General features: G+C 49.6%; 6 protein-coding genes across 8 annotated transcripts; 3 read left to right on the plus strand and 3 right to left on the minus strand.

The window, feature by feature from the left end:
- Window positions 1-1,330: 1,330 nt before the first annotated feature.
- On the plus strand, window positions 1,331-3,288 carry AAFC00_001985 (uncharacterized protein; the record flags this gene model as incomplete). Its single annotated transcript, XM_069341248.1, has 3 exons — window positions 1,331-1,472; window positions 1,544-1,858; window positions 1,919-3,288. The coding sequence occupies 3 exons, from the start codon at window positions 1,331-1,333 to the stop codon at window positions 3,286-3,288; spliced, it is 1,827 nt and encodes a 608-aa protein (XP_069201318.1).
- Window positions 3,289-9,710: 6,422 nt separating this feature from the next.
- On the plus strand, window positions 9,711-11,763 carry AAFC00_001986 (uncharacterized protein; the record flags this gene model as incomplete). Its single annotated transcript, XM_069341249.1, has 4 exons — window positions 9,711-10,119; window positions 10,308-10,415; window positions 10,492-11,006; window positions 11,116-11,763. The coding sequence occupies 4 exons, from the start codon at window positions 9,711-9,713 to the stop codon at window positions 11,761-11,763; spliced, it is 1,680 nt and encodes a 559-aa protein (XP_069201319.1).
- A 467-nt stretch (window positions 11,764-12,230) lies between these two features.
- AAFC00_001987 (uncharacterized protein) lies at window positions 12,231-13,091 on the plus strand (the record flags this gene model as incomplete). The annotated part of the gene is made up of 1 exon (XM_069347969.1): window positions 12,231-13,091. The coding sequence occupies one exon, from the start codon at window positions 12,231-12,233 to the stop codon at window positions 13,089-13,091; it is 861 nt and encodes a 286-aa protein (XP_069201320.1).
- A 613-nt stretch (window positions 13,092-13,704) lies between these two features.
- On the minus strand, window positions 13,705-15,393 carry AAFC00_001988 (uncharacterized protein; the record flags this gene model as incomplete). Its single annotated transcript, XM_069341250.1, has 4 exons — window positions 13,705-14,353; window positions 14,414-14,685; window positions 14,745-14,941; window positions 15,000-15,393. The coding sequence occupies 4 exons, from the start codon at window positions 15,391-15,393 to the stop codon at window positions 13,705-13,707; spliced, it is 1,512 nt and encodes a 503-aa protein (XP_069201321.1).
- A 4,443-nt stretch (window positions 15,394-19,836) lies between these two features.
- Window positions 19,837-21,452, minus strand: AAFC00_001989 (uncharacterized protein; the record flags this gene model as incomplete). Its single annotated transcript, XM_069341251.1, has 4 exons — window positions 19,837-19,958; window positions 20,008-20,876; window positions 20,928-21,009; window positions 21,062-21,452. The coding sequence occupies 4 exons, from the start codon at window positions 21,450-21,452 to the stop codon at window positions 19,837-19,839; spliced, it is 1,464 nt and encodes a 487-aa protein (XP_069201322.1).
- An 802-nt stretch (window positions 21,453-22,254) lies between these two features.
- On the minus strand, window positions 22,255-25,600 carry AAFC00_001990 (uncharacterized protein; the record flags this gene model as incomplete). 3 transcript variants are annotated; one of them, XM_069347717.1, is made up of 6 exons in its annotated part: window positions 22,255-22,300; window positions 22,365-23,170; window positions 23,224-23,313; window positions 23,365-25,033; window positions 25,088-25,354; window positions 25,416-25,600. In XM_069347717.1, the coding sequence occupies 6 exons, from the start codon at window positions 25,598-25,600 to the stop codon at window positions 22,255-22,257; spliced, it is 3,063 nt and encodes a 1,020-aa protein (XP_069201324.1). The 3 variants fall into 3 exon arrangements, with proteins under 3 accessions (XP_069201324.1, XP_069201323.1, XP_069201325.1); XM_069341252.1 differs by having other exon boundaries at window positions 25,416-25,516; XM_069348638.1 differs by lacking the exons at window positions 25,088-25,354; window positions 25,416-25,600 and having other exon boundaries at window positions 23,365-25,002.
- Window positions 25,601-25,910: the final 310 nt, after the last annotated feature.

A 25,910-nucleotide genomic window follows, 5' to 3' on the forward strand; every position in this document is an offset into this window, starting at 1 on the left:
TCGTCCTGGGCTTCCACATCATCTCTCTGCCCCCACACCTTCATATGGTGCCACGGTATCGATTCCGACAAGGAAGAGAATGCAACGAACCTCTTCATCCACCCACCTTATGTCCCCTGCTGCTAGCCTCGTCCGACAAGTAGACGAAGACGCATCAGACGCCGCAGCGCCCGTTCGTACTCAGCTTACCAGAGCTTGCGAAACCAATGCTCTACTCGGCTCTCAACTTCGGAAGCTCGCATCTGCGATGTACGCCGAGATTGAATCTTCACGCAAGTCCGAGGCTGACATGTACGACCGCCTCCGTGACGCCGAAGCGCAGGTCACGAGAACGCGCGAGAGACGGCAACAAACCGAGGAGAAGTACATCCAGAGTGCAGCCAAAGCGGAAGAAGACCACGAGCAAGAACTCGAGGACATGCAGGCGGAGATCGAGGATCTGCTGGATGAGCGAAGAGACTTGAGGGCGACTATCGCGGAACTCGTTGTAACTCAGAAAGAAAAGAAGAGGGACAGGGAATCCAAGGAGGCAAAGAAGTCACGTCCACGAAGCGGGAAGAGAGCCGCAGCAGGGGAGCCTGTGATTGTGGTCGACTCTGACTAGTGAGCACGAACAAGATCTGGAGAGCCATCGTAGATGTGTGCTTGTCTATCAAAGACAGTGCTTCGTCAAACTTTGGACGTCTTGTGGCCCCCCATATAGCATGTACTATAGTTTCCAATTTGTTTTTCTCGTTTCCTGCTATCTTCTCTGTTCACGTTTTTCTCATACAGTCGAGTTCCTTTCGAAAATCATCTGATGCCCTCCTTTTGTGCGACATTCATTGTTATACTGTGTTTCCATACCGTCCTTTGTGTGCTGAGTAATATACTATGGACCGCAAGACGAAACTCAACGCCGGGACAAGACGTACTGCCCAGCACGTCCAGGATCTGCTTCAGCTGACCCTTGTGAGACATTTTGTCTCTCAAAGGCTTTCACTTGTATTGTTTCAAAAGTCTATGGCAATGGGTGTGTTACATCGATTTGACGAACCTCAAAAGACAACAACCCTCGGTCGAGCAAAAGGCGGGGATATGCTACCTACTCCACACATGCACACCCTTTTCCTCACTGCGGATGTCTCGGTCCAGCCAGCCCCATATTGCGACAAATCCGACCTCATCCGCTTACACCTGCTTTTTTCCCTCTTCGACTGCAAGCCCCGGCCGCTTCACAATACCGGATACTTTACGTTCTTCTTGAAAAATTTGTGACAGGCAAGAGAAAGCAGCTCTTGCGCAATTGAGTCAGTGGCGGCAAGCTTGGTGTTTCTCTCTCGGTCATCTAATGGTAGACGCCGAGTCTGCCGGCGTTCGGCGTAGAGCGCCGAGATATGAAGATGAAGATACGAGCGCAACGACGGACCGCGAATTGAAGGGTTGGTATTCGTACGGTGTTGCTGCCGAAGTATTTGCTGTTTGCGGTGTTGGTATGTACTCGTTCTCTCACACCTTCAATTGGGCTTCTGCTCGTCTGAACAATTGCTTATACATATCAAAGGCTCATTTCTTCCCGTGACCCTCGAACAGCTTGCTAAAGAGCATGGTGTCCTGAGATCCGACGGTGTCACTTCTTGTCTTGCTCCTAAGAATCCTGCGCCTGAGAGTGGTGCAGGCGGAGATCCTGCTAATACTGCTGCAAATGCGCTGATGCGATTCGTGCGCCGTGCTGCTGAGGGTCAGGATGCAGGTCAATGTGTTGTCCATCCTTTTGGCAAACCTGTCAGCACTGCCAGTTTCGCCATGTATACTTTTTCATTAGCAGTTCTTGTTCAGGCACTTGTTCTTATTTCTTTCAGTTCGGTGGCTGATTATGGTAAGAACGAAAGCACTCTTGAAACATCATAGAGCGCAAGACTGATTCGTGTTGTCGCAGGTACTTACCGCAAAAAGTTTTTGCTTGCGTTTGGTTATGTAGGCGCAGCATCAAGTATGCTTTTCATCATCGTCTCTCCCAGGCTCTATGTACTTGGATCTGTATTGGTCATCATTGGTGTCGTCTGCCTTGGCTCTTCCTTTGTGCTACTGAACTCCTTCCTACCTCTACTAGCCTGGAACGATCCCTCAGTAGCAGAGGCGACGTCTATGCCACTTCACGACATGGATGATGGTGAGTTTGGCAATGACGATTACGCGTTCGCCAGCTCCAGCGCGAAGTCGCCAGAACAGCCAGCATCGCCCGCACTTACGTTATCTACAAAGATCTCGTCGAAAGGCGTAGGTCTAGGTTATATAGCAGCAGTGTTCGTACAAGTCTTGAGTATCGGTCTTCTCTTCGGACTTTCGAAAGTGCACTTCTCGTCGCCATCGATTCCTCTGCGTACTGTTCTGTTTCTTGTCGGCATATGGTGGGGTGTCTTCACCATACCCTGCGCGTTGTGGCTACGCGATCGTCCTGGACCACCACTGCAAAGCTCGATGAGCAGACAGGGTCGAGTCCGACAAGTGTTCACCTACATTACTTTCGCCTGGGGTTCAGTGTGGAAGACGGTCAAGGTGGCGGTCCAATTGCGACAGACCGTTCTGTTCCTGATCGCCTGGTTCCTACTTTCAGACTCTATTGCGACCATCTCAGGGACAGCGATCCTGTTCGCGAGGACCGAGCTTCACATGGGCACCGTCCCGATCGCTCTCCTCTCAATCACAGCAACATCATCGGGCATTGCAGGCGCTTTCATCTGGCCGATCATATCACGCAAGTATCAACTCCCCACACACAAGACCATCATAGCATGTATCTTGTTGATGGAGATCATCCCCTTGTACGGCCTACTCGGCTTCCTACCCTTCATCCAACGCTGGGGCGTCGGCGGTCTGCAACAGATGTGGGAGATCTATCCTCTTGGCGTTGTTCTGGGCCTTGTAATGGGTGGTCTATCGTCCTACTGTCGATCCTTCTACGGTCTCTTGATCCCACCAGGTAGCGAAGCTTCGTTCTACGCACTCTACGCGATCACGGACAAGGGTAGCTCGGCCGTGGGTCCGGCAGTCGTGGGCTGGATCGTGGACGCTGTGGGGACCATTCGACCTGCGTTTGGATTCGTGGCCGTCTTGCTTGCCTTGCCTATCCCTCTGATTCTCATGATCGATGCCGAGAAGGGACGCGCTGACGCTGTCTCGATCGCCGAGACGCTTGGTATGAACGGAAAAGTCGGTTCAGGGCATGCGTACTCGGCTGCTAGAACGGCAGAAGAGAGCGACGATGAGGATGGCACTGGCCTGCTGGCTAGAGCTCACCGGGATTGAGGTAGGAGGCCGTAGGGCGATGACATCTTGACGAAGTATCCACGAAGGGACATACCGAAGATGTACGAAAGTATTGAAAAAAGCCAGGAGGAAGGCAGGGTGAAAAGTAACATGTGCGACGAAAAGCAACGAATATCGGACCCGATAACTCGCAGTCGCGAGACCAGATGTGGATAAAGTGATTTACAGCATACAAGAGAGCAACTCTACAATTCTGCGAGAGAAAATGATCATACAAACACTATAGACAAACCATAGATGAAATCAAAGCCATCAATAAGGCCATTGCCACACATGACAAAACTCAGCCGTGTCCCATGAAAACAACCCATGAAATCAAGCATACCAATCAAGTCACAAAGAGTCTAGACCTCGAGTACGAGCACGACAAAAGCAACGAGCAGAAGCAGGAGAAGAGAGCAAAAGAAGAAGCAGCAGCAGCAACAACGACAACGGCACAATCTAATCTCCTATACTTCGACCCCTGCCCCTCTTTCGTCCCGGCGGCAGCAACAGAAAACGAAGAGATTGACAGTCGGCGCAAAAGAGATTGATGCGAATCCTCAAGGAACCCAAAACCGCGAAGAGATGCAAACGCCATCAGACCAGCCTTACTCACTTACAGCATCGCGCCTCGGCGATCGAGAACTACCGTACAATACCAAGCCCTCAACGACCCAAACAACCCCAACACCCATCCAGGGCCTCTCTACAAAAGCGCACTCAGTCTACATGGAGCGGAAAAAAGCGCCAGAGAACGCGAGACGAACGCGGAACGCCCGCCAGGGCAGGATCGTGGAGGATTAAGCTTTGTTGCCAAACCAAATAAACACAGCAGAAAGAGAATAAATCAATAAAGGAAAATAGAGGAAATGGAAATAAGACAAAAATGCCAGCATCTCGCGGAACACGAAGAGGACACGAGATGACACGTAGAAGTCTCGAGAGGGCGCGCGGCTAAGCGAGGAACGAGAGAGAGAGAGAGAGAGATGTAGTTACTGTGTTTTGGGGCTGATAGGTATAGAGACATAGGTGGTTGGATTGACCATCGCGATGTGAAAAAAGGATAAATAAGATAAGGTGTCTAGTGGTGCAGTGTACCTAGGACCGAGCAACGAGAAAGCAGCAGAAAAAGCGACTGCTGAGAATATCTTCACTCAAATCGCCATCTTCAGACATATATTCTCTCAGCCAGCCAGCCAGACAGACAGACAGATAGACAGATAGACAGATAGACAGAAAGACAGACATTCGAGTTCGTCGAGCAAAGAGGTCGTCTCAGAGACTCCTCTTCGTATCACGAATCGCACGTTCACTAGTAGTGCTCAAACCAAGCTTACCACTCTATCCCGTATCATCCCCCGTACACAAAAAGTCGTTTATGTGTGTATGGCCATAGAAATCCGACGAACCACAGAATCAACGACAATAGCGGGATGCACCGAGAACGGCGTCGCTGAAGGAAAACGAGAACGAAATCGTATTGTGGTTCACGCGGCCGATCATTTGTCTGCATCGCATGGCATGGCAAAAGAACGTTTTTCTGCGGGAAAACGGCGGGTAGTAGTAACTGTCGCAGTACGTACCGATTCTCTTCACGCATCGAGTTCTTCGAGGCAAGTAGGTAGGTAGGGAATGAGCAATCGGCATCCCTCTTCTTCTTCTCTAGAGTCTCACGCTCTCCTGTGATTTAATGAGTACCTGTTGCTGTAGCATCCATAAAAACACAATGGTTCAACTAGATAGAAGTGTGGCTGCAAGAAACCCAGAGCTGAAAGACTCGATGATGCGCCACTACAGAGCAGCAAATGCTACGCTATGCGAAACAAGAAAAGCCTGTTAGCGCCAAATGTCACCGCAAGACTTCCATGTGATCTCTCACCCGATTTGAGGTGAAGCAAGAATCATCTGAGTCATTCCAAGTGCGCTGCGCTGCGCACCGACTAGGGATCTGAGACTCACTACAACGCAGAATTAAGTGCGAAGTGAGAACCCACCCACTTTTACTCATGCCTCGGACCTACACTGCACTAGTCTGGTCTCAATATGGGATATGTCCAGTCGAGCAGTACACAAGAATATTCACTTTTGAGGTAAATTGCAATTGGCATTTTACCCAGTAGTAGTGGCTGGTGGCGCTTTTGTGCCGTGTGTGTAGCAGTGGTGGCCTTGCGAGCACTACGCTGCGCTGCGCGGGGGGGACGAGAGAGCGCTTCTGCTTTGGAGGCTGGGTGACTCGCTCGCATTTCTGAGGCATTAATTTGAGTGAGAATTGGGTTTCGTTTTATTACCTTTTTCGCTCTCTCAAACTCTCTGACTCTTCCTCTCTTCCTCTCTTCCTCTCTCGTGGGTCGGAACGTCCGGCTAGCGTTGTATGGACTTCAGTTGTGGAGGTGATACGAACTACTGTCGCTGAATTTCCAACGGCTAGGGAAGGTGGGAGAAGATTCGATCGGTTTGCGGGTTTTTTGTTGCGATCTGCTCGCCTCTCGTCACAGATGCGTGAGCCCTCGTGGGCAAAGACTGGTATTCAGGGTGTTGTGTCATTGCCTTGTCTCGGTTTACAAGTCGTCTACTATTCAATTCCTTGGTGTGTCGTATGCGAGATTCAATCGAAGCACAATCACAAGTAATTAAAAAAAAGACGATCAAGTAGTTTTGTTTGAAATGCGTGATTAGAGATTAATGGCTTCTAAACTATTTAGAAAGCGAAATCTTTCTTTTAAAATGTAACAAAAAGCCAGTCCCCATAGGCAAGGATATTTCCCAACCCAAACAATGCTTTGATTTGTACAGAGGTAGTTCGCAAGAAAAAGCAGATAGGAAGAGTACGAAGATAATAAATAAAAAAGACTTTCGATACTGTCAACCATCCCAGATCAATGGTCGGTCAACAAAAATCGGAGCAGGCAATCCCTTAAACAAGGAGAGCAAGACCGGCAAGGAGGACGGAAGAACCGCCAACGGTCCAGCGGGAAGCGGCACCAGTGTAGACAGGGCCGGTAGGGGTAGCGTTGCTGCCAGTAGGGGTGTTGGTGTGCTGGGTGGCAGGGGTGCTGGTGGAGGCAGAGTAGACAATGGTGGTGGGCTTGGAGACAGTGTAGGTGCTGCTGCCAATGGTGAGGGTGGTCTCCTTGGAGATGTAGGTGGTGGAAGCAGAGTGGACCTCAGAGGTCTTGGTGCTAGCGTTCCAGGTCTGGCCAGTGGAAGTGGTGGCGTTCCAGTAAGCGGTGGTAGGGACGGCAGGCGCAGTAGGAACGGGGTGAGTAAGAGTGCAAGGGCAGTCAGTGATGGTGAGGGTTGTGGCAGAAGAGATGGTGTAGGTCTTCTGGTTGAAGACAAGAGTGGTAGGAGCAGGGCAGTAGGTGGTGAAAGAAGTGACAACCTCAGTGGTGTAGACAACACCACCATCAGCAGCAGGAGTGACAGTGTTGGTTCCGTTGCTGGCGAAGGGGTTGGAGCCCAAGCAGCCAGCGTACTCAGCGGCACAGGCAGCTCTGTTGGCATCAGGAGCACCGCGGCATGCGTCGTACTTGGTGGAGCAAGCGTTGACGGTGGCGTTGGCAGTGGTGGCAGGAGCAAGAGCAGTGGTGGATGCTACAATGGGAGCAACGACAGGAGTGACGGTGTTGGTTCCGTTGTTAGAGAAGGGGTTCATGCCGAGGCATCCAGCGTAGGAAGATGCGCAAGAAGCCATATTGGCCATAGGCTGGACGCGGCAGCTGTCATAGGCAGACTTGCAGGTGGCCTGGCACTGAGCGAGAGATGCAGAGCAGCTGGCCTGGTTGGCATCGGGACCGACACGGCACTGGTTGTCGGAGGTAGCACAGTCAAGAGCTGCGGCAGTGGCAACAAGGCCGAAGATGGAGGTAGCGATGAACTTCATGGTGTAGGTAGTAAAGACTCGAAAGTGCTAAGCGAATGTGGTGGTAGAATAGTAGTGTGATAGTGATTGCTCGTTGGGATGATGAGATACTTCTTTTTCTTCATGTACGACCCAGAGGACTTTATATATTCTCACCTCTGCTGTTTCCAATTAAACCCAATGGTCTAATTCTGGGTCTTGCTAAAACTTCCTCACCTGGTCTGTCAGGTCTACTGAAGCTTGAACTCATCCAACGTCACATTGTAATTATCACCCATAGCGTAAAATTTGCGATACGATCTCCCTCAACGGTCAATGTTCTGTACGAGTTATGTGCCTGAACCTTGTTGATTAGTGGTTCCTGTTAGTGAAGGCTATTTTAGTACCCCACTCCGGGGTTGCGCGATGACAAGCCCCTCGTAGCAGCCGCCTCCAGGTACTCTCATGTGCTAGTTCTTGCTTGGATGGAGGACTGCAATGGTCACATCCTCTTTGGTATAGTGCGCAACATGAATGTCAGTCAGTCGAGTACCCTCAGATCCACGTAAAATGTCGAGAGTCCTGCTTGTTTGCGCGGTGCGGTGCATACCAGCATTGTAATACAAGATCTTTCAAATCGGTATCGATTAGCTAAAGGTAATCAGCGCAGCATCAGAGGCACGACTGAGTGAGACAGGTCATTGCAGCGAGGTGAGGTCGTCTGTGTAAAGAAACACTCTTTGCTGGGTCAATACTTCGGACTCGTCCAGGTGCACGCGCCTCGATGAAAATAGACCGACCTTGGCGCTCTCGACCAATGATCGATGACAGCAGCGCGGTTAGCTCCGAAGCTTCAGTGACAGAGGTACCCGATGAAGAAACATGGCACCTCACCCCTCCATCTTCATGGTAAATTCGGCAGGCTAACCAGACCGGATTGAAATCAGACAAGCCACACGGCCCGAGTTCCAAGCAGGCCGTTGTAGGATGTGAGAAGGCTATGCTGTCATGCCCGCTTACTTCCAACGAGTGCTGTGAGACAAACGCCGAACGCCCAGTGTCGCTGAAGAGTTTTGCTCTGCGTGACTTCGGTGGCGATGTAACGATCTACGGTTCTAAATTTGGTGAGACAATTTAAGAGCAGAGCAGAAAAAAGCTGCTGGCGGATGTCCATGATGCGGTTCAAGTAGCATGGCGTTTGCGAACAGCAACGCATCTAAAGATAAGGCGATAAGATGCATTGCTCTGGTATCCTTGTAGGCTTGTGCTCTTGCCGCTACCGAGATCGTCAATATGCAGGTCGACCATGCAGCAACATGCTTGTATTACTTTGACTCGACAGATCCGGGGACGCACTCGACCCTCGCATGGCGACATGTTATCGCACAGCAGCCGAAAGCTTCAGACACGAGCATGTTTATGGCAAAGTCTGGTACGTCTGATTGTACATTACTGGGACAGCAGATTGTCTAATTCCGTGTCCCATGCGGTGTGGGGTCGATTCGTGATTTGCGTTCGCCAAAAGCGGTTGTGAAGAGATGGCTGGACCTCGAAATCGTATAAGTCATAAGAGCGTTATAGATGCATCTTCATCCACGATCATAGGAGGTTGGGCTCAGGCAAAACAGGATTGCTGTGCAGCCTATGTTGGGTTATCTAAGGTATGGTATCTTATTTCAGTATAAGGTAGGTATGATGAGATGAATAATTGTGATACTCTTCTACGTCACTTCCTCTTGCGCTGCTTTCACAGTCTGCCCTCCGTCAGGTGTAATGACAAACTGGGAAGCCTGGGCAAATCTTGTTGCTCCCGCTAGGCTTCACTACACTTCGCGATCGATTTGCCCATATCGGAGGGCATGCTCACGTCTCATGCTCGATCCAAGGATACCGTCAGATTATCAACACAATGATATTGTCACTGAAGCCGAAGATCCCGTCCCTGAGCTAAGCTTCCCCCGCATACCTTATGCTTCTCGAAAGTGTTGCGAGGCGCAAGGTGGATCAATTAGGACTAGCGCGGCAAGCGCGTGTAAGCTTCGGATAAACAAGCGGTTGCACAAGTCATATAGACTTCCTCCGATAGATTATGCAGTTACTTTCAATCAAGTCACATCATTGATCTAAACAGAAAGGCACAGTGGGTGAAAGTATTGGCGTCCCCTGACATCAGAGATTGGCTCTAGCTTTCCCTCACAAAATCTTTATCCAAGCTGCTGAGAACGAGGATCGGAGGGCTTATCTGGTAACGTCAGGGGACGCCAATACTGTCACCTACGTGAGGCATGCTCACAGTCCGGACTTTCCTCAGGAGTAATTACTACTTTCTTCCGCCCTCGTTCCGCGCTGCCACACCCAAACACAGCACCTGCATTGTCTATCATAGTGGGGTCCCAGGCGCACAAGTACAAGTATAGTATTGTCGGAAGAATGTGGCGTGATCTGAGCCCTAGATATTTGTGCTTGCAAACTGGGCTGGGTGCGTCCTTGAATTTTCACCAACCTCGTGGATCCCCCAACTACGCTTATCATTGAGTGTTAGTATCTGACCTACATTCCTGACTGCAATAATCCCACGATGACTATCAACGTTAATGTGACATTGCCTACAAGCACTGTTCCAATCCGTGAACAGACTGTTGTAGGCAAAGCCTCTTCCATTCCTGGTCTGCGAGAGTTTAGAGGGATCCCCTATGGTCTCGCTCAAGCACGTTGGGAACCCTCCACTGTACGCACGTCTTTGCCGACAGATGTCTTCGATGCAACCAGGAATGGTCCGCGCTGTCCACAGCCTGCCGCCTTTCTTAGTTCCGCTGTCTTCCAGTCTAATCTTGATTTTCCGGATGATGTCGAAACAGATGAGCTTGAGTGTCTAAACTTGTTCATCGTAGCCCCTGGAAACATAAGTCCTGGCCAGAAACTACCCGTCTATGTGTTCCTGCACGGCGGGGGCCTCGCCTTCGGGGCGGGATCTGATCCGATGTGGGGTGAGTCTCAAGCCGTCTGTGACCTTCTTCCGGGGACCTTGTGGAGGTGATTTGATCAAGACACTACGATATCAAGCCATTGCTAAGATGTGTCGACCGGCGATCCCCCTTTTCAAGTCCTTCACTGCTGACGACTTAAGCACGCAATCGTACTTTTTGTTGAGCTGCACTAATTCATCATCGTCCAGACCCTTCCAGACTTGTGGCAGCTTCTGTTTCATCTGGCAAGCCTATCATAGCGGTAAATGTGAATTATCGCCTGAACATTTTCGGCTACGGTTGTCCTCCAGCAACAGGTATGCTGCCGTTCCTTTTCCATCTATCCCAGTACTATTCCGCGATGTAATCAGATCGTTATTCTAACATGCCGAGGTACGAATTTTCACATTCGAGATCAGCATGTTGCCCTAGAATGGATTCATACCAACATCATCCATTTTGGCGGCGATCCCGATCGCGTAACCATAGGTGGTGAGTCCGCAGGATCCTTCTCTGTGCATTCGCACGTGATAGATGCCAAATTTGGGTCCGTACCCCATCTGTTCAGGCGTGCAATCATGGAATCTGCTGCAGTAGGAACCGCCGGGCCAATTTCTTTGGACGTGGCTGCCAAACGCTTTGCTAAACTCCGCGAACACTTTGACGGCGCAGACGTTGAGACCTTGAAGGAGATTCCAGCAGCACAGCTGCTTCAGGCCAACTCGGAATTGGGCTGGAACACCGAACCTTTCGTAGAGGATGGAAGCAGCATCAGGCGTGCTCCCGTAGGCCAGGGCCGATGGAAGTTTGATCTCAGCAGTCCCACCGCCAAAATCGAGAAGAGTGCGGTAGACATCGAGAAGAAGAAAGAACCACTGGTCATCTTACATGGTTACAACGATACTGAGGTATGTATAACACGAATGCAGCAAATCTCATATGTGGAAGAGTGATGGACTTCTCGATGTAGAGTGCTTACATCGTATCACGAATCTTTGACTAACCACTTTTGTTTAGGCTGCACTTTGGGGTTTCATGTTGTCGAGAATTGGAAGCTTTGATCAGCTGAAGGAATTCATGCAGTCTTACATCCCTACCAATCTTTTCGACGATTTTTGCAGGGTGTACGGCATCGCGTCTTCTTCAACATTGCCTGTAATACATGAGGCTATAACTCTTTTCCTTACAGACATAGTCTTCGGAGTACCACACCATGTGGCACAATCGGAGTTGAGTGCCACAAACGCAGCAGGACCAGATGCATGTCAAACAACAACGCAGATTTTTCATGTCAAGTACGGCAATCCTTGGCCGGGACCCTCCCAGGACAAAGCACATCATCTGGTGGAATTGATTTACATATTTGATTGCTTCCATGAAGACCTGCAGAAAGCCGACGCTGCCGAGACGAGTACAAGCGTGAGCAACGTAGCACTGGTCGAGAAAATGCAAAAGGTGTGGCTTGACTTTATCGCCGACGATGAACCAATTCAGCGTCGTGAAGACCAGGCATTGGTCTTTGGCAAGGATCGTGTTGCTCGTGTTGTTGACTTGCTCGAAGAGGACGAGTTCATCAAGAACAAGCAACGCCACGAGTTCCTTCTCAAGGACGCTGACGTTTTCACTGCAGCTGCACATGCAATCAATGGCATGTCCTTTGATTAGTTTAATTTGATGTTCCATGATATGGATGGACAGATCCGCCTCCAGTAATTAGGCGCGATATATATAGAGCTGAACACGGACTTGTAAATGACTATTCCTCTGGGAACTTCTCTATTTCTTGTGACCACTGGTGACAAATCAAATGCCAGCGAAAGAGCATTGTTCACTGAAGAGAGCGTAGTGACCATTTAGTCGGAGCTTAAGGTGCTATCTTGCTGGATTCACCGGAGTATTGTTCTTCCGCATGCGCCAACCTTACCTCAAGTTAGACGCTCCCAGCTACATACTGTATACTGTACTATCGTGGCTTTAGATAATTTAGTCATATCATATAAGTGACCGAAGCAATTTAGCATTGAACATCAATCCAGCTTCGACTATCGAAACATATATCATATCTTGACAATCTTGCCATTCTGCGGATAGAACAGCAGTATTGCGTCACAGCACTAAAGACGGGATCTATTATGTCGGCACCACTCAACCAGTCACCACTACAAAATTTCAACAAACTCACCGATGCAATCTCCTTGTCAGAGCCTACAACAAAACCTCTACATAGCAAGATTGTACCGGATGATATATCTCTCATCGTCATCTGTGCGTGGATGGAAGCAACGCCAAAGCACATAGCCAAGTACTCCGCATACTACCGAGACACCTACCCAGCGGCGAGCATTCTGATCCTCGAGTCCAAGTTCCCCGATGTGATATATCGGACGAGCAAAATTCAACAATCGAGACTGGGACCAGCTTGCGACGTGGTCATCGATCGAAGATCTCAAGGCAAAGTCCTACTCCACATCTTCTCGAACGGTGGCGCCCACACTGCTTCTCAATTAGCCTGCGCTCTGTCTTCGATAGCCCCTTCGAACTCCCTCTCGAGTCCGACCAAGAGCCGCTTGTTCTGCGCCATGGTGCTCGACAGCTGTCCTGGTCGCCTCGACTTCGCACGGGGGACCAAAGCTATGCTCGCGTCTGCGCCAAGGAGTGCAATTGGTCGCTTCGTCGCGTTTGTCTTTGCATATACAGTTATCTTTTTTATGTACTTTCTCAAAGCGCATGGAGTACAAGATGCTGTGTCTTTTGCGAGGGCGAAACTCAATGACACAGAACTCTTTGCGCTCGATACGCCGAGATTGTATGTCTACTCTCAAGCTGATGAGATGATTGGATGGAAAGACGTGCAGGACCATGCAGAGGAGGCAAGGAAGAAGGGGTATAGCGATGTGCTTGCATTACCGTTTGTGGAGTCTCGGCATTGTGCGCATATCGTTGTCGATGCAAAGAGATACTGGGGGGCCGTAAGCGATATCATCAAGCACTGAACATTAATAATAGAAGTAAACGTATTCTGGCAGAATATCGAGAAACACAATTTGTGCCACGAATACGATTCACTCCTCAAAATATTTCGTTTAGTGGTGAGCAATAGTGAGCAACAGCTCAAGACAAGCAGCTGCACTACGATCATCTAGTTGTCTATCCACATGTATAGATAGTATCATGGGAAGGATTGAGATTGCAGAGGTTGCAGGACAAACAGGGTCGCCCTCGATGCAGCGTCCTGATCGCGAAGCTTTGTTCGATGACGTCCCAGCGAAATCTTGAACGCGTTGAAGAATCGCGTTGATTTTGGCCAAGATGTATAATGAACTGTGCATCTCCGGAGATCACATACTGTGAAATCATTGCGGTTCTGGCGGAGGACCGCCGCATGTGCAAAACAACAGATTCCAGTGACGCTCGCCATCGCTCAACCTAGACAAGTGCCCTGCTTCACCAATGCTGGTGACGAGGTGAATCGGCCTGTAGCAGACGAGAAAGCAGTAAAATGAGCTTGTAATTCATGTTATCCTCCATGAGTCGTCAAGGATGTCCGCGTCCAGCACACAAGAGACTTCTCACGTGGCGATTGTCTCTCGTAACAACATGACATCACTAGTATACATAACGGAACCGTGGATGATCGTCACCAAGATTTGCAACCTCGTCCGCAGACCTCTCAAGCCTGTAGTCCCTGCCTCCCCTGGCTCTCTTGCGGTTTTCGAATATCAACCCTACCAACAGGGCGGTGGTCAACACTGCGGCCGCGCTCGTCAGGCCAAAGTCGACGCGGAAGCCAGTCCAGTAGTGTGGAGCTTGTTTGGTGACGAAGATGCAGGATGCGACGATACCGCCGGCATTACCGAATCCGACACACAGCGCGGATGCAATCGAGTTTTTCCAGTAGCCACTAATGTTATTGACGCACATAGTCCACACAAGCGGCAGGCAAATGTAGGTGCCGATGGAGATGAGGAACAAAGCTCCGTAAAGCGCGCGAGGGGAGAGATGCTCTTGCGCAAAAAACATTGCCAGACCGATCAAGGTTATGAGGTAGCCGAACATTGCGAACCCATAGCGGTGACGAGCTTTGTCTGATGCGATGGCTGATATCAGAGTCACTGCTGCCGACGCTATAAAGATAGGCACGGTGAGAATTTGTACGTGACGTCCACTATAGTGCGGATTAAGCTCCTTGATAATGGTGGGCGAGAACAAGCTGATGGAGTAAGTACTGCAGATGGTACCGATGTAAATGGCGGTGCTGGTAGGATGTTTGATTAGTTATATTGCAGAGAAGTGCTCCGGTAAGGTGATGACTTACCTGAGCCAAACCTTCCAGTCCAATAAACAGCGCTTCAGTGCGGCCATGTCCAAGCGATCCATCCTGAACTCGCCAGCCTGTTCTCTGATCCGGGTCTTGATCAATGCACGCTCATGATCACTGAGCCATTCCGCTTCATCTGGCCACGACACAACGAAGAATATGCAGAGCAGTGACACAACTGCTGTTACCGAGCCTTCGATGATGAACACCCAACGCCATCCGAGGTATCCTTCTTCACCACTCATACTGGAAATGGCAAACGCCAACAACTGGTCTGTATGAGCAAGGCGGTCTTCAATGTGCTGAAAGGAAATACAGAGGGACTTACACCACCGAAAGCGCTAGCAACGGCATTGCCAACGATCAGCATGTTGAGCCGCCATTGCAAATCGAAACGGGCGTAGTATGCTGATAGCAAGAAGATTGAACCGGGTACCAGACCTGCTTCGAAGAACCCGACCAGGAAACGCATCGCCCATAGTCCCTCTTTGGTCCTGACAACACCCTCACCAATCGTGAAGAGGGCTGAATTGCACAAGCGTCAGAGCTCATGTTTCGACATGAAGATACTGAAATGCCTTACCGAGAAGAAAGTTCTGTACCGGGAGCCAGACCGAGGGCTTGATCTTCTTTAGGATCATATTGAATGGAATCTCGAAAAGAATGAAGGGCGCGAAAAATATACACAATGCCACGTTGAAGTCGTTGCCCTTCATATTCAAGTCCTTTTCCAGACCTCCAAGTCGAGCCATGCCAATGTTGACACGGTCGATGAACGAGAGAAACCAGAGCAGGAAGATCGGGGGCAGGACTCGTAGGTCGAGTTTCCAAAGAAGCTTTCGCAGCTCTGCAGCATTGTAGTCGACTTTTTCTCCATCTTCGACATAAAAGCTGTCTGAGTTGCTAGGACTGTACGCGCCTCCTTCATCGATCTCCTTGGAGGGCGCAACCACAGGAGTGGTGCCTTTGATATCCATGTTGGATATGTGTACAGGACTCTGTGTCTGAGCTTCCTGCTTGGTTCCAATGCCTCGCTACGCAAGCTGCGTGTAGAAGTGCCACGACAATTATCCTACTCAGCAGGAAGCTAGGACTGGGGTAGTGTTCCTTTGGAGACGACGATCTCCTGTGTAAGTGTAATCTCAGTGGCTCTGAGGCAGGAACAAAAAGACTTCTCTTGGCCCTGGTGCAGGCTGCATTGCATATAAGGACCCAGGAAATGGGTGGCAAGTGGTACCTGCTACATTCGGCTGGAGCTATCAGGACATGACAGGCAAGCAGATCAAAGACCATGGGGACAAGTCAGAGCTGCCGTCTCCCGCTCACATAGATGTTGTACTCAACGTGCTGCGCACTGGTATCGACTTCGCATAGTAAACCATCAGCAGGGAAAATCTATGCAACTATGGCCCACGTGGTATGCATTCCCCCCGTACGCTAAGAGCCGCCTACATAATCAAATACCGCCTTTTAGTGGTTTCGATCAGACGGTGCGATTTGGTCTCGAACACAACCATTATCAGCCACAATGTCCTTTGCATGCAAGCTACGTTTTGGATGTATGGTGATTAGTGGATACAGACCAGGAGAAGGCGAAAGTCTGCCTTTGGTGGGAGCTAGCTGTGCTGTCGCCATCCGGCTGCTCGAACGACCCACATGGCCCTTGCATCGCCTGGTGTACGAGTATCTGATTGATTCAGGTGCTCTGCATCGTTCATGCAACATTTGCATTTTCGAGTAGAGTAATGAGCTAAAGTGGTTTAGTGATATGTATTTTTGTGGAGCAAACGCTTAGCGAAGCGTTGGATTTGCAAAAGTTCAGTGGTTGTGCAGACAGGATACTTTAGCATGCACCATGCCATGTAGCCATCATTGCGACAACGAGGATCTCGAAGACGTGTAAGTACATCTGTCTGCGATCTCGATATACAAGAAAGGTCACACACTCATTGTTGCCCACTTGGCTGTAAGGGAGACCATTGCACTGGACTACTGCAGTGGATCGCAGCCTATAAATGAAGCATGAGTGGTCGGAACCGCTGCCGAGATTCCGCCCGAGTAACCTAAGCGCCACAACTCATGGACTGTAGAGCTATCGCACCCTGAACTCGCCCTAGTTACTACAATTTATACGTCGCTAGTAGAGGACCACTCGAAGAGCTCTATAGTAACGATCAGCACGGCAATACTTGTACATGCAATATGTAGAGGTGGAGCATTACTCGCAAAAATTATTCCGGATTGTTCTTGGATGCAGGGTGTGTGCCATTCGGGAACTCCGCAACGGGATTTACGGGCCGATAATGTAATGCTTATTGACACGACCAGCATCCTCAATCATGGTGGAACGTCAGTCAACGAATAAGGTGATCGCAAGGTTTCCTCATAGTAGGATACGTCCGTATCTTCAATGAGAGTGGATATTGCGGCCCTACGAGCTCAGCTCACGAGTCACTGGCGATGTAAAATCTAGAGGCAGTTCTTTCGCCGTTTGAACTGTCTGGAAAACTCCGAAGGAAACCATATTCATCATGAAGGATTCAAGCTTCGGAGTGAACCTTTTCAAGACTCGCGCGGTGCGAGTCAACCGACTGGAGCACTTCCCAATGTGTAGTTTTGGTGATTCCGGGAATGTCGTGTTGCACGATACTGTCCTCGCTGCCGCTCCTTTCCGTTCCATCCTTGACTCGGACGCTGTATGAGTCCTTGTCGACTTGAGTCTGCCACTGTCCGACATTGGCATCCATGACGGAAACATGTTGTCGGCGCGGACTGGAGATTTGGTTGAGACTGTATGGATGATCTGATGACAAACCTCCTTCTACGCCTCGTGCGTGTCGGATGGCTTGTAGTGCTGGCCCTCTCAGCGGAGGGAGACAGGCACAAATGACCGAGACGTTTGCTTCCACGGCAGTCCACATGATGGCCATATAACTGCCCCCTAATAGAAAAGTCAGAATCGACACACTCACTTTGTACCGTAAGAAGAACTTACAGGTCGGATCTTTACTGTGCGCCGAGCCGTCCAAAGCAGTCATCCGAAGGACACTAGCGATGCAAGCACTGCAGCTGATCAGTTTCTGTCCACATTGTATCTGCACCAAAGCTTACAAGAATCCAAGTACGAACAACAGCGCCAGCCCAATCTTTTTTTGCACTGGCATGTGAAGTTTCCACACCAACGGGATGGGCATCGAGAAAATAACAAGATCAAGGAACGTGTGTACTGCGGCATGAGAATACCAAAACGCCGTATTGTCGATGCAATGGCCATGCAAGCTCTTGTTCCACGCTAGTTCTATAGGCTGACACTGGAAGATGGTCGCGAAGGTGAATGCTATCGAGCTGAGTATCGCTGCATTCAAAACGATCCACTTTGCGAACCACTGGAATCGCTGTGTGGCGAATATCCGGAGATAGAGCAGGACAAAAGCTGCTTTGGCAAAGCCACCGAGGATTTTGTACATGACTTGGATGAGGTAAAAATACTGCGACTGATCAGTCCTCACGATTCCAGGCACGTATGTGGGAGGGAACTCACAAGGAGTGCTTCGTGAAGTGACTCGGGAGACAAGTCTGCTCCATGTTTGCCTAAACCATAATGTATTGCTTTGTTGAGTCAGTCGACGGTCTCGAGAGCTAAATACCTTTTTGACGTACCACAGAATCCGAAGATGATTTGAAGATTCAGAGTTATCTGTATACTGTTAGTCTTCTTGCCGAGCGTAAGAGAAGATTCATCTCAAATACTCACAGCAGCTAAGCCCAGGACGTAATCGTCCACTCCTACTTGTTTCTTGACCATCCGCGTCAAGAAGCGGAAAATATAGAACACATTCGCGATGGAAAGCAAGACAATGCTGACGACAAGCAGGGAATTTCCCTTTGTCGGGACCTTCTCGTCGCCATCAGCCATCGCCTGTTATCGAAACACAATTGAATCAACAGGTAAAGATATATAGAACACGAAAAAGGTAACAAGCATAAAATGAGCGACTGACAAAATCGACGACAATGAGAGCTCCAAATGATATAAGATAAAGTGTGTATGATTCAAATGGATCGAAATGAGATAGATACATGCATGCCCATGTGGCATGAAGAACGTCAGGTCTTACGCCCGCAGCGAAGATGAATCAAAAAGTCATATACCAGCGACACGCGGCTCAAAGCACGACACTCGAAACGATTCTCAAAGGACGAAGGAGGGGAAGCAATTCATTCACCAAGCGAGCCCAAACTATTGGGATTCATCGCCAGATGAGAACCTCCGATTATTGCCAAATGGCGAAGATCAAAAGGAATAGCTAGCTAGTCACAGAAGCGAATGACTTGTGCAAACTCGATACATGCGTGTGAGCTGACAGCATCTCACCTTCTTCCCCCTCGTCCCATTACTCCTTCTTCATCCGTCCAGCACACATCTCGCGATTAAACAGAAATTGTGGATCAATAAATGTATGGACAGACGAATCACCACAGGCGAAATAGAAAGCAATGGCGATTCCCAGCACACTGGTTCCCCGCCTGACGCGATACGCGGGAGGATTTCGCTAGATAGAACCAGAAACAGGTGATCAGTGCCGGAAGCAACGTTGAGTGGTTGGTTCGAACAAATCGGTGATCGAATAACTGCCTGTCTGTCTGTCTGTTTTGTACAGAGACGCAGGGATCGTTCATGTCTGAGTCGACTATTTTTTCTGTTCTTACGTGCGTACAGTATGTATATTCATATATGCAAGTACGAAGCCAACGTCCTCGCGTCGCCTTCCAACGGTCTGGTAAGGTGGCTGCGGCTGGGCTGGAGACAAATTGATTAAAAAAATGGGGGGGTTTCTCCGAATGGGTCGAGATTAAATGTATTGCGCGGCTGTGATGACTTCCTGTCATATGTTTCCTGCAGAGGAAAGGAAATCGACTGTTATAGTCCTTTTTACAACCACGGGGATTGTAGCAAACACTCGGGATGATCTGTCGTTGGCGGGAAAGGGAGGATGTCTTTGCGCTTGTTCTGGAAAACCAGATAAATGGACGCTTCGTTTGGTGGATTAAAATGAGACATGCCTGGCCTCTCCTTCTACTATACATCGTGATGGAGCCCACTTTGTAGCAGCAGATCTGCGACCGGCATTTCTCATGATTCATTATTGATCGTTCTCCCACGGGGGGACTGCCGGAAGCGAAAGCTCGAACATTCGTTGTGCAGACGCGGTCGAAGCATAGGCAGATCATTCGAGGAAAGCTCGAAAAGCGAACAGCACACTCTGTCACTCACTACTTTACGCGCGACAGCTGCAAATGCTTCTTCCTTCCGCATGTAGATTGTCTCATGTTGCGTGCAATTCCTAATAGATGGTTGTAGCCGCGCTGGAAAGACGGGCCAGACCACGAAGTCGCTGATCAAGGGGAGGAGAGAGGTCCTAGCCACTACTGCCCTCACCGTGCCAGCTTATATGCCTCTCGACAAAGTATTCATCGAGTCCCCAAGATGCATTTTGTCGTCCCCAACCACTTCCCTTAACACCGCCCTGAGGCCCGGTAGCTGTGATGACGTGAGCTGATTGTTGAGTCGTGAACAGAAGGGTACTTACGGCTGACGTATACCGAGATGCTGTTGATGTGGACTTGACCATACTCGAGGTTCCTACCCATGTTGATTGCACGTTCCATGTTCGTTGTGTGTATCGTTGCGTTGAGTCCATAGACGCTGCGATTCGCGAGCGCTACTGCTTGCTCGTCGCTGTTCACTATGTATACGCTTGCACTCGGCGCAAAAGTCTCCTCGTCGATGATACGCATCTGATCTGCAGTCGTTTCTGGGTCGATTTGAACAAGAGAAGGCTTGACCGCGTTGCGACTGACCAGTTCCGGGCCGCCAGTGAGGAATACAGCACCTTTGTCTTTGGCATCTTGGAGAATGTCTAGTCCGGTTTGTGCAATTCGCTCTGAGACCGCCGTGCCTCCTGGAGTGCTCTCGACGACTTTGACTAACTTCTCGATGAAGTCGTTGGCAACTTTCCGTTGGACGATCACGCGTTCGGTGCTGAAGCAGATTTGACCGTGGTGCAGAAGAGCGCCTTTGGCACAGAGCACTGCCGCTTTTTGAATATTTGCATCATCAAGCACGATTGCAGGGCCTTTACCGCCTAGCTCCATCAGTACGGGTTTCAGATACTTAGCAGCTGTGGCACCGATCTGTCGTCCAACCGCTGCACTGCCGATGAACTCGATTTTTCGAATCCGCTCATCCGCGATCAGGGCCTCTGTCATGGATGCTGCTGCCTCACGACTTGCTTGCAGAGAATTGATCACTCCTGGTGGACTCCCGGCTTTGCGATATATATCAACGATTGAAGCATGAGTCAGAGGGCACTGTTCAGAGGCCTTTAGTACAACAGTACAGCCAGCACCTATCGCCGATGCAACAGCTCGAGAAGACAAGACAAGAGCAGCATTCCACCTGAGTGAGATAAGTGAGCAGCTTTCCAATAGCGTCGTCTTTACAACTTACGGAGGAATCACCAGAATTGGTCCGACTGCTTCTTTGAATACGAAGGTCATCGTGTCAGGCTTCTCGGTCGGCGGTATAGTCCCTGAAGCTGTGAGTCGAGCCATGACCTGTCAAAGAACACACCAGTACAATACCGTGAACTCCACTGATACACGCCGCGATCTCGCGCATGTATGAAACAGCCAGTACAACATTGTTCCTCGCCCATGGCTCTGGGCAAGACGTCTCCAACACCTGGCTTTCGACAAGCTTCTCGACATTCTCCTCGTACAATGTCGCCACTTTGAGCAGTAGATTTCTTCGTGTTAGTATAGATGCCCGTTTCCAGCCGCCGTCGAATGCGTCCCAAGCAGCTGTGCATGCCTTCTTGCAGATATCCTCGTCGGCAGCTTGATAGTAATGTACAGGCTCATCGCTCAGTGCCGAGTGCACTGGCACAATAGTGGCGTCGTCGATTGGGAGCTCTGTGTTATTGATGATACACGGCACTACCGAACGGCCTTTTGAATCCCGAAGCGGCTCCATCCTTCGTGAAATATAGTTATGTGGAAAGTACGGTATAGTAGCAGTCGTGAGAGTGATACGGAAAGCCGAGCAAGGGCGAGCGACAGTAAACCCGGGCTGTTTGTCACCCTGGCGGATATATGCGAGACTCTGACGTAGATTGAGGTGTTCTTGCCCACCAACGTGTAAACTTTACATCTGTCTTTGGTAGCACTAAGGATGTCACTGTAAGGTGGTCCATGTTCAGGACGGGAGGCACAGAATAGATGAAGTATTAGCCGGAGCGCCACAGAAGCGGCCCCACACGCCTTCGTGCACCATTTAATGCTTGTGGAACAACAAGCACCGGTCCTGTTTCTACCTCGGCGCTCGCAAATGCTTGACGTTACTCGAGGTAAAGTGCTAATTTAGACGAACTCTGACCGTCGCACTCTATCAGATAGGATGCAATTATTATCCTCTCTTAGATAACAAGATTGCTATTCGCACATGGTAGAAGTGGCACGAAGGGCTCGCATGGAGGATGTACGCACGTTTGTTCATGTGCCTCATATTCCTCATCCGCTTCGCCCATGGTCTATGAATTGGGAAGATTATTTGGCTCGTCCAAACATAAAGTATGTTGTAGTAGGTATTGTCCACCGAACTCCCAACTCCCATATACCTTAGTCGACTTCGGCCCTTGGCTCATCTATAGATTAATGCTGTTTCCATACCGTCCAGTAATTCGTTAAATTCATAATTTATACAAAGGCAGATCTAGACGTCGATATCGATCGTCAGTGCTGTCGCATTAGTTTACCGTCCACGGTAATTTCCCTTCTCATTTGACCTTGAAGTTCATTTCGCCAACAAGAGTGATCACATTACTACAACAGGACAAGCATGTCAGCAATGGCTTAAATGGAGGCGCCACGGTTGTTTCGAACTCACCGACTGAGACTTCTCAGTTCCTCGTTGACCAGAGAGCTCATGACTTCCATTGATGCGAAAGCCCGGAATGCTGGGTCGTCCGCATTCGTGATGTCCATGATATCCTCGTTCAGTCTCTGAAGACTGCGTGCTAATGGGAAAGGCTCGAGCGGTGCCAGATATGGCGGCACTGCCGTGCCATTCGAGACGGCGGCAGCCAGTTGACAGAGCAGTAAAGTCGTTCGGTGAGTATTGAACTCAGTCGACATGGCTAGGTGGGCCATTCGATCGATCCATTCACTGGGTTTAGACTCGTCCTCCTCTGATGGTGGGTGTATCTTGGGCTGAAAGTCTCGTGTCAGGTATGCCATGATAGACATACCAAAGGTGATAGCTTGAATCTCGCCAATCATCTGATTATACACGCTCTTTGGGAATTTGCCACCAAACGCTGGCTCGTACTTGGTCAGATCTACGTTTTTGCGGATGCCTGCAAGCAACGCCATTTGTCTTGCAAACAACTTTGTCCTGGCGTTGTCGAGAGCAAGCATTAGCGAAGCAGATGACTGCGCGTCAGAATACCCTTCCATCATCCATGTCTCTACCGTGGTGTGCATGTAGCCATAGATGTTTGCAAGTGTGAAGATGCTACGACCAAGCATTTTCCGCACTTGCAGTCTGGTAGAGATGGGGTAGGGAAAGATGGTCCAGAAAAAGGAGATCAGACAGCCTGCAGCCACACATGCAAGCTTGTAAGGGCCAAAGAGGTAAATGGGATAGTATGGTTGGCCACTTGACTCGGCTCGAGGTATACCAAGCTTCTTAACCTGAAAAGTACAGCATTAGCATCAAGACAATTTCGAGGATCGACCATAGTTACCTGGAGCTCGTAGGCTACGATAACATTCATGGTGACGATTGAAATGACCACTGGCCCGAAGATCTGTGGGTATTTCAGGTAGAAGTAGTACTGCCATATCACGTAAGCTCGTGTCATGTTCTTCGAGTGCGGTTAGCTTACCTCAAAGCAATTTGCAATGAAAAGAAACACAATGACGCCCGCCGTTCTGCCGTCCACAATGTAATAGATGATAAAGCTTAGTACTAAAGCCACTATTGTGCTCAAGACTCTTCCGATGAAACCAAAAATACTTGCTCCACTGGAAGGACTCATGCCAATGACGATGACAATCATTGCCCAGATTAGTCGTTGTTCGAGATAAAAATCCTGTGTCTGATGCAAATATGCCAAAATACCAACGGTGAAAGATGCGCAAGCCACACGGAAACCAAATACACTCTGGTCAGAGGACATCATGCTGGACAATGCTCGGAGTTGATCTCCAAACCACTCCCACGTATTATTGGGAGACAAGTGCTCTGGATCCGTCTGTCTGATAGACGAGTCGTTATTGGCGTCGTCGACGTCGCTTTGAGAATCAGAGTCGTCTTGGACCTCGTCTACCGAACCCGGCTCCTTTTTGGGACGTAAGAGGTCGAGTGAAAACCACTTCAAAATGTTAAAATCCTCCGGGACAATCAAATGATTTCGGCGCAACGCGCCTGAAGCGAGGCGCTGCTCAGTAAAGGTCATAAGTCCATCGACAGCATCGAGCAGTTCGTCATGGATATTCTCTAATGATATGGCCACCAGGAGTTCTTCGCTGGCAAATCGACGGCCTATGTCTTCCTCTCCAGCAGGCCTTGGCCAATCAATGTAACCACTATAGGATGTCATGATGGTGTGTAGTGGACCAACCGGGTCGTGATGACGTTTGTGGAATTCGTATCGTCTTATCTTAAACTGATCCGAAAAGTTCTCACACCCCGGACTTATCGTGTCAATACCGGCTTCGATGTCATTGTTTTCCTGTGACGTCCGCGAATGAGCCAGTAAACCGTTTTCTTTCAGTATTCCGAGATTCATGAAACTGTGCTCCAGACCTGCTGTGACGAGGCCTATTGCGACGCTGGTGTCCTGTCGCAAGGACTCGAGGTACCGATCCACTCGTCGGGCCCTTATTTCCTGTTCTTGCGATCCTGAATCTGGGTCAGGTGCTTTCTTCTCGGTCGTATCAGACTCTTTGGGAAAGAGCGGTTTTCCGCAGGCAAGTTTCTCCAATAGCTCTGTAGACATCTTCAGGCCAGCCATAGGTAACAATATCCCACGTAAATGGGTAAAAATGGTTTGGAGATCCACTGGTGTCAAGGTCCCCCATGCAATCTCGCTTTTAGCATAAATCAACTCCGCACCCATCATGGTGTGAAGGCCCTGAAGTCTCTGCATGGCTACATTTACCGTTGCCGCTGACGTCTGGATGTCATCTGATGGCTTATCTGTTGCGTCTGACGATGTGGCATTCCCACCAGCTTCGTCAATATCTCTGTTGCGCAGACTTTCCACGTATTCGTTGAATGCATTGAGCACTCCTTGCACTGTCGCTGGATAAGTACGCAGACCTTGGAAGATGTTCCTCCGGTTCGTGATTGGCAAGATGAACAAGGACACTCCAGTGGCAATGGCGAAAGCGAGCATGAAAGCGCACAGCAGACGCTTGATGAATTGTAGTCCTTCCGGGACGGTCGTGAACTGACCAGTATGTGTAAGAGATATCGCCGAGAAAATGGAGAAGGCCACCATTGGGTCCTGAAGTTCCATTGGACGGTATGCCCTCAGGCTGTTGGAGAGCCTTGACTAGCTGTCAGTTCATATATCCCGGGAGCTGAAAATCGAGGGAACAAACCATATACAGACTATGAGAAAAATAGCCGAGACGGCAGAAGCATTACTATTGTATACACCTTGTGATCCAGGGCCAGTTCCACGAGCTTTAATCGAACAGAACGCGGCCAGGCAACAGAGAGATGCAGCGACACAAACAGATAATAGAATGAAGAACATGATTTTGGTGTACTTGGCCCGAGGCAAAAGGCACTGGGCAGTAATGGTCATCAGAGCGGTGATGTATCCGACGGTCGTTGTGATATTGGAGATGGCATCACTCTGGTAACTAAAGGTATATAGGTCAGAGATGTGACTATAAATCACAAGAACCGGTGGCAAGTGCCTACATTGCGACAACTATGGTAGGAGGCAGTCCAGCCTTAAGCATTTTTAGGACAGTAGGAGCATCAAGACCAGTGCGCTTGCGGAATGCTGCTAGAGTTGCCATGATTGAAGATGACGGGAAGGGTCGTCTACTCCGCTGGCCACCGCCGGCGGCCACAAGCGTTGCCTTTGCAACTATTCCGGTCATAGCAGATAGTCGAGTCGGTCAGTACACATGCTGAACGACGTGCGAAGGACTTGCGCATATATACAAGGTATGGATTGGCATTATATGGAATTTTTCAGCAGGTCGGAACGTTTGTTCGGATGTAGGGGCTTGGCCATTCGGGATGTGTTCACGGCTGATATCGATAAAGCGTGGGGCGAAGATCCATGGAGTCAGGCCAGGCATAGTCGGCCCAGGCAGCTATGAGGAAAGGAAGACAGAGCTACCTTACGATGTGCGATTTGATGCAACATGACTGCACATTCATGTCGTCACAGACTCGACACTGTCT

The sequence above is a fragment of the Neodothiora populina genome (assembly GCF_041146345.1).
Source record: "Neodothiora populina strain CPC 39397 chromosome Unknown canker_contig_14, whole genome shotgun sequence".
NCBI classification, from domain to species: Eukaryota; Fungi; Ascomycota; class Dothideomycetes; order Dothideales; family Dothioraceae; genus Neodothiora; species Neodothiora populina.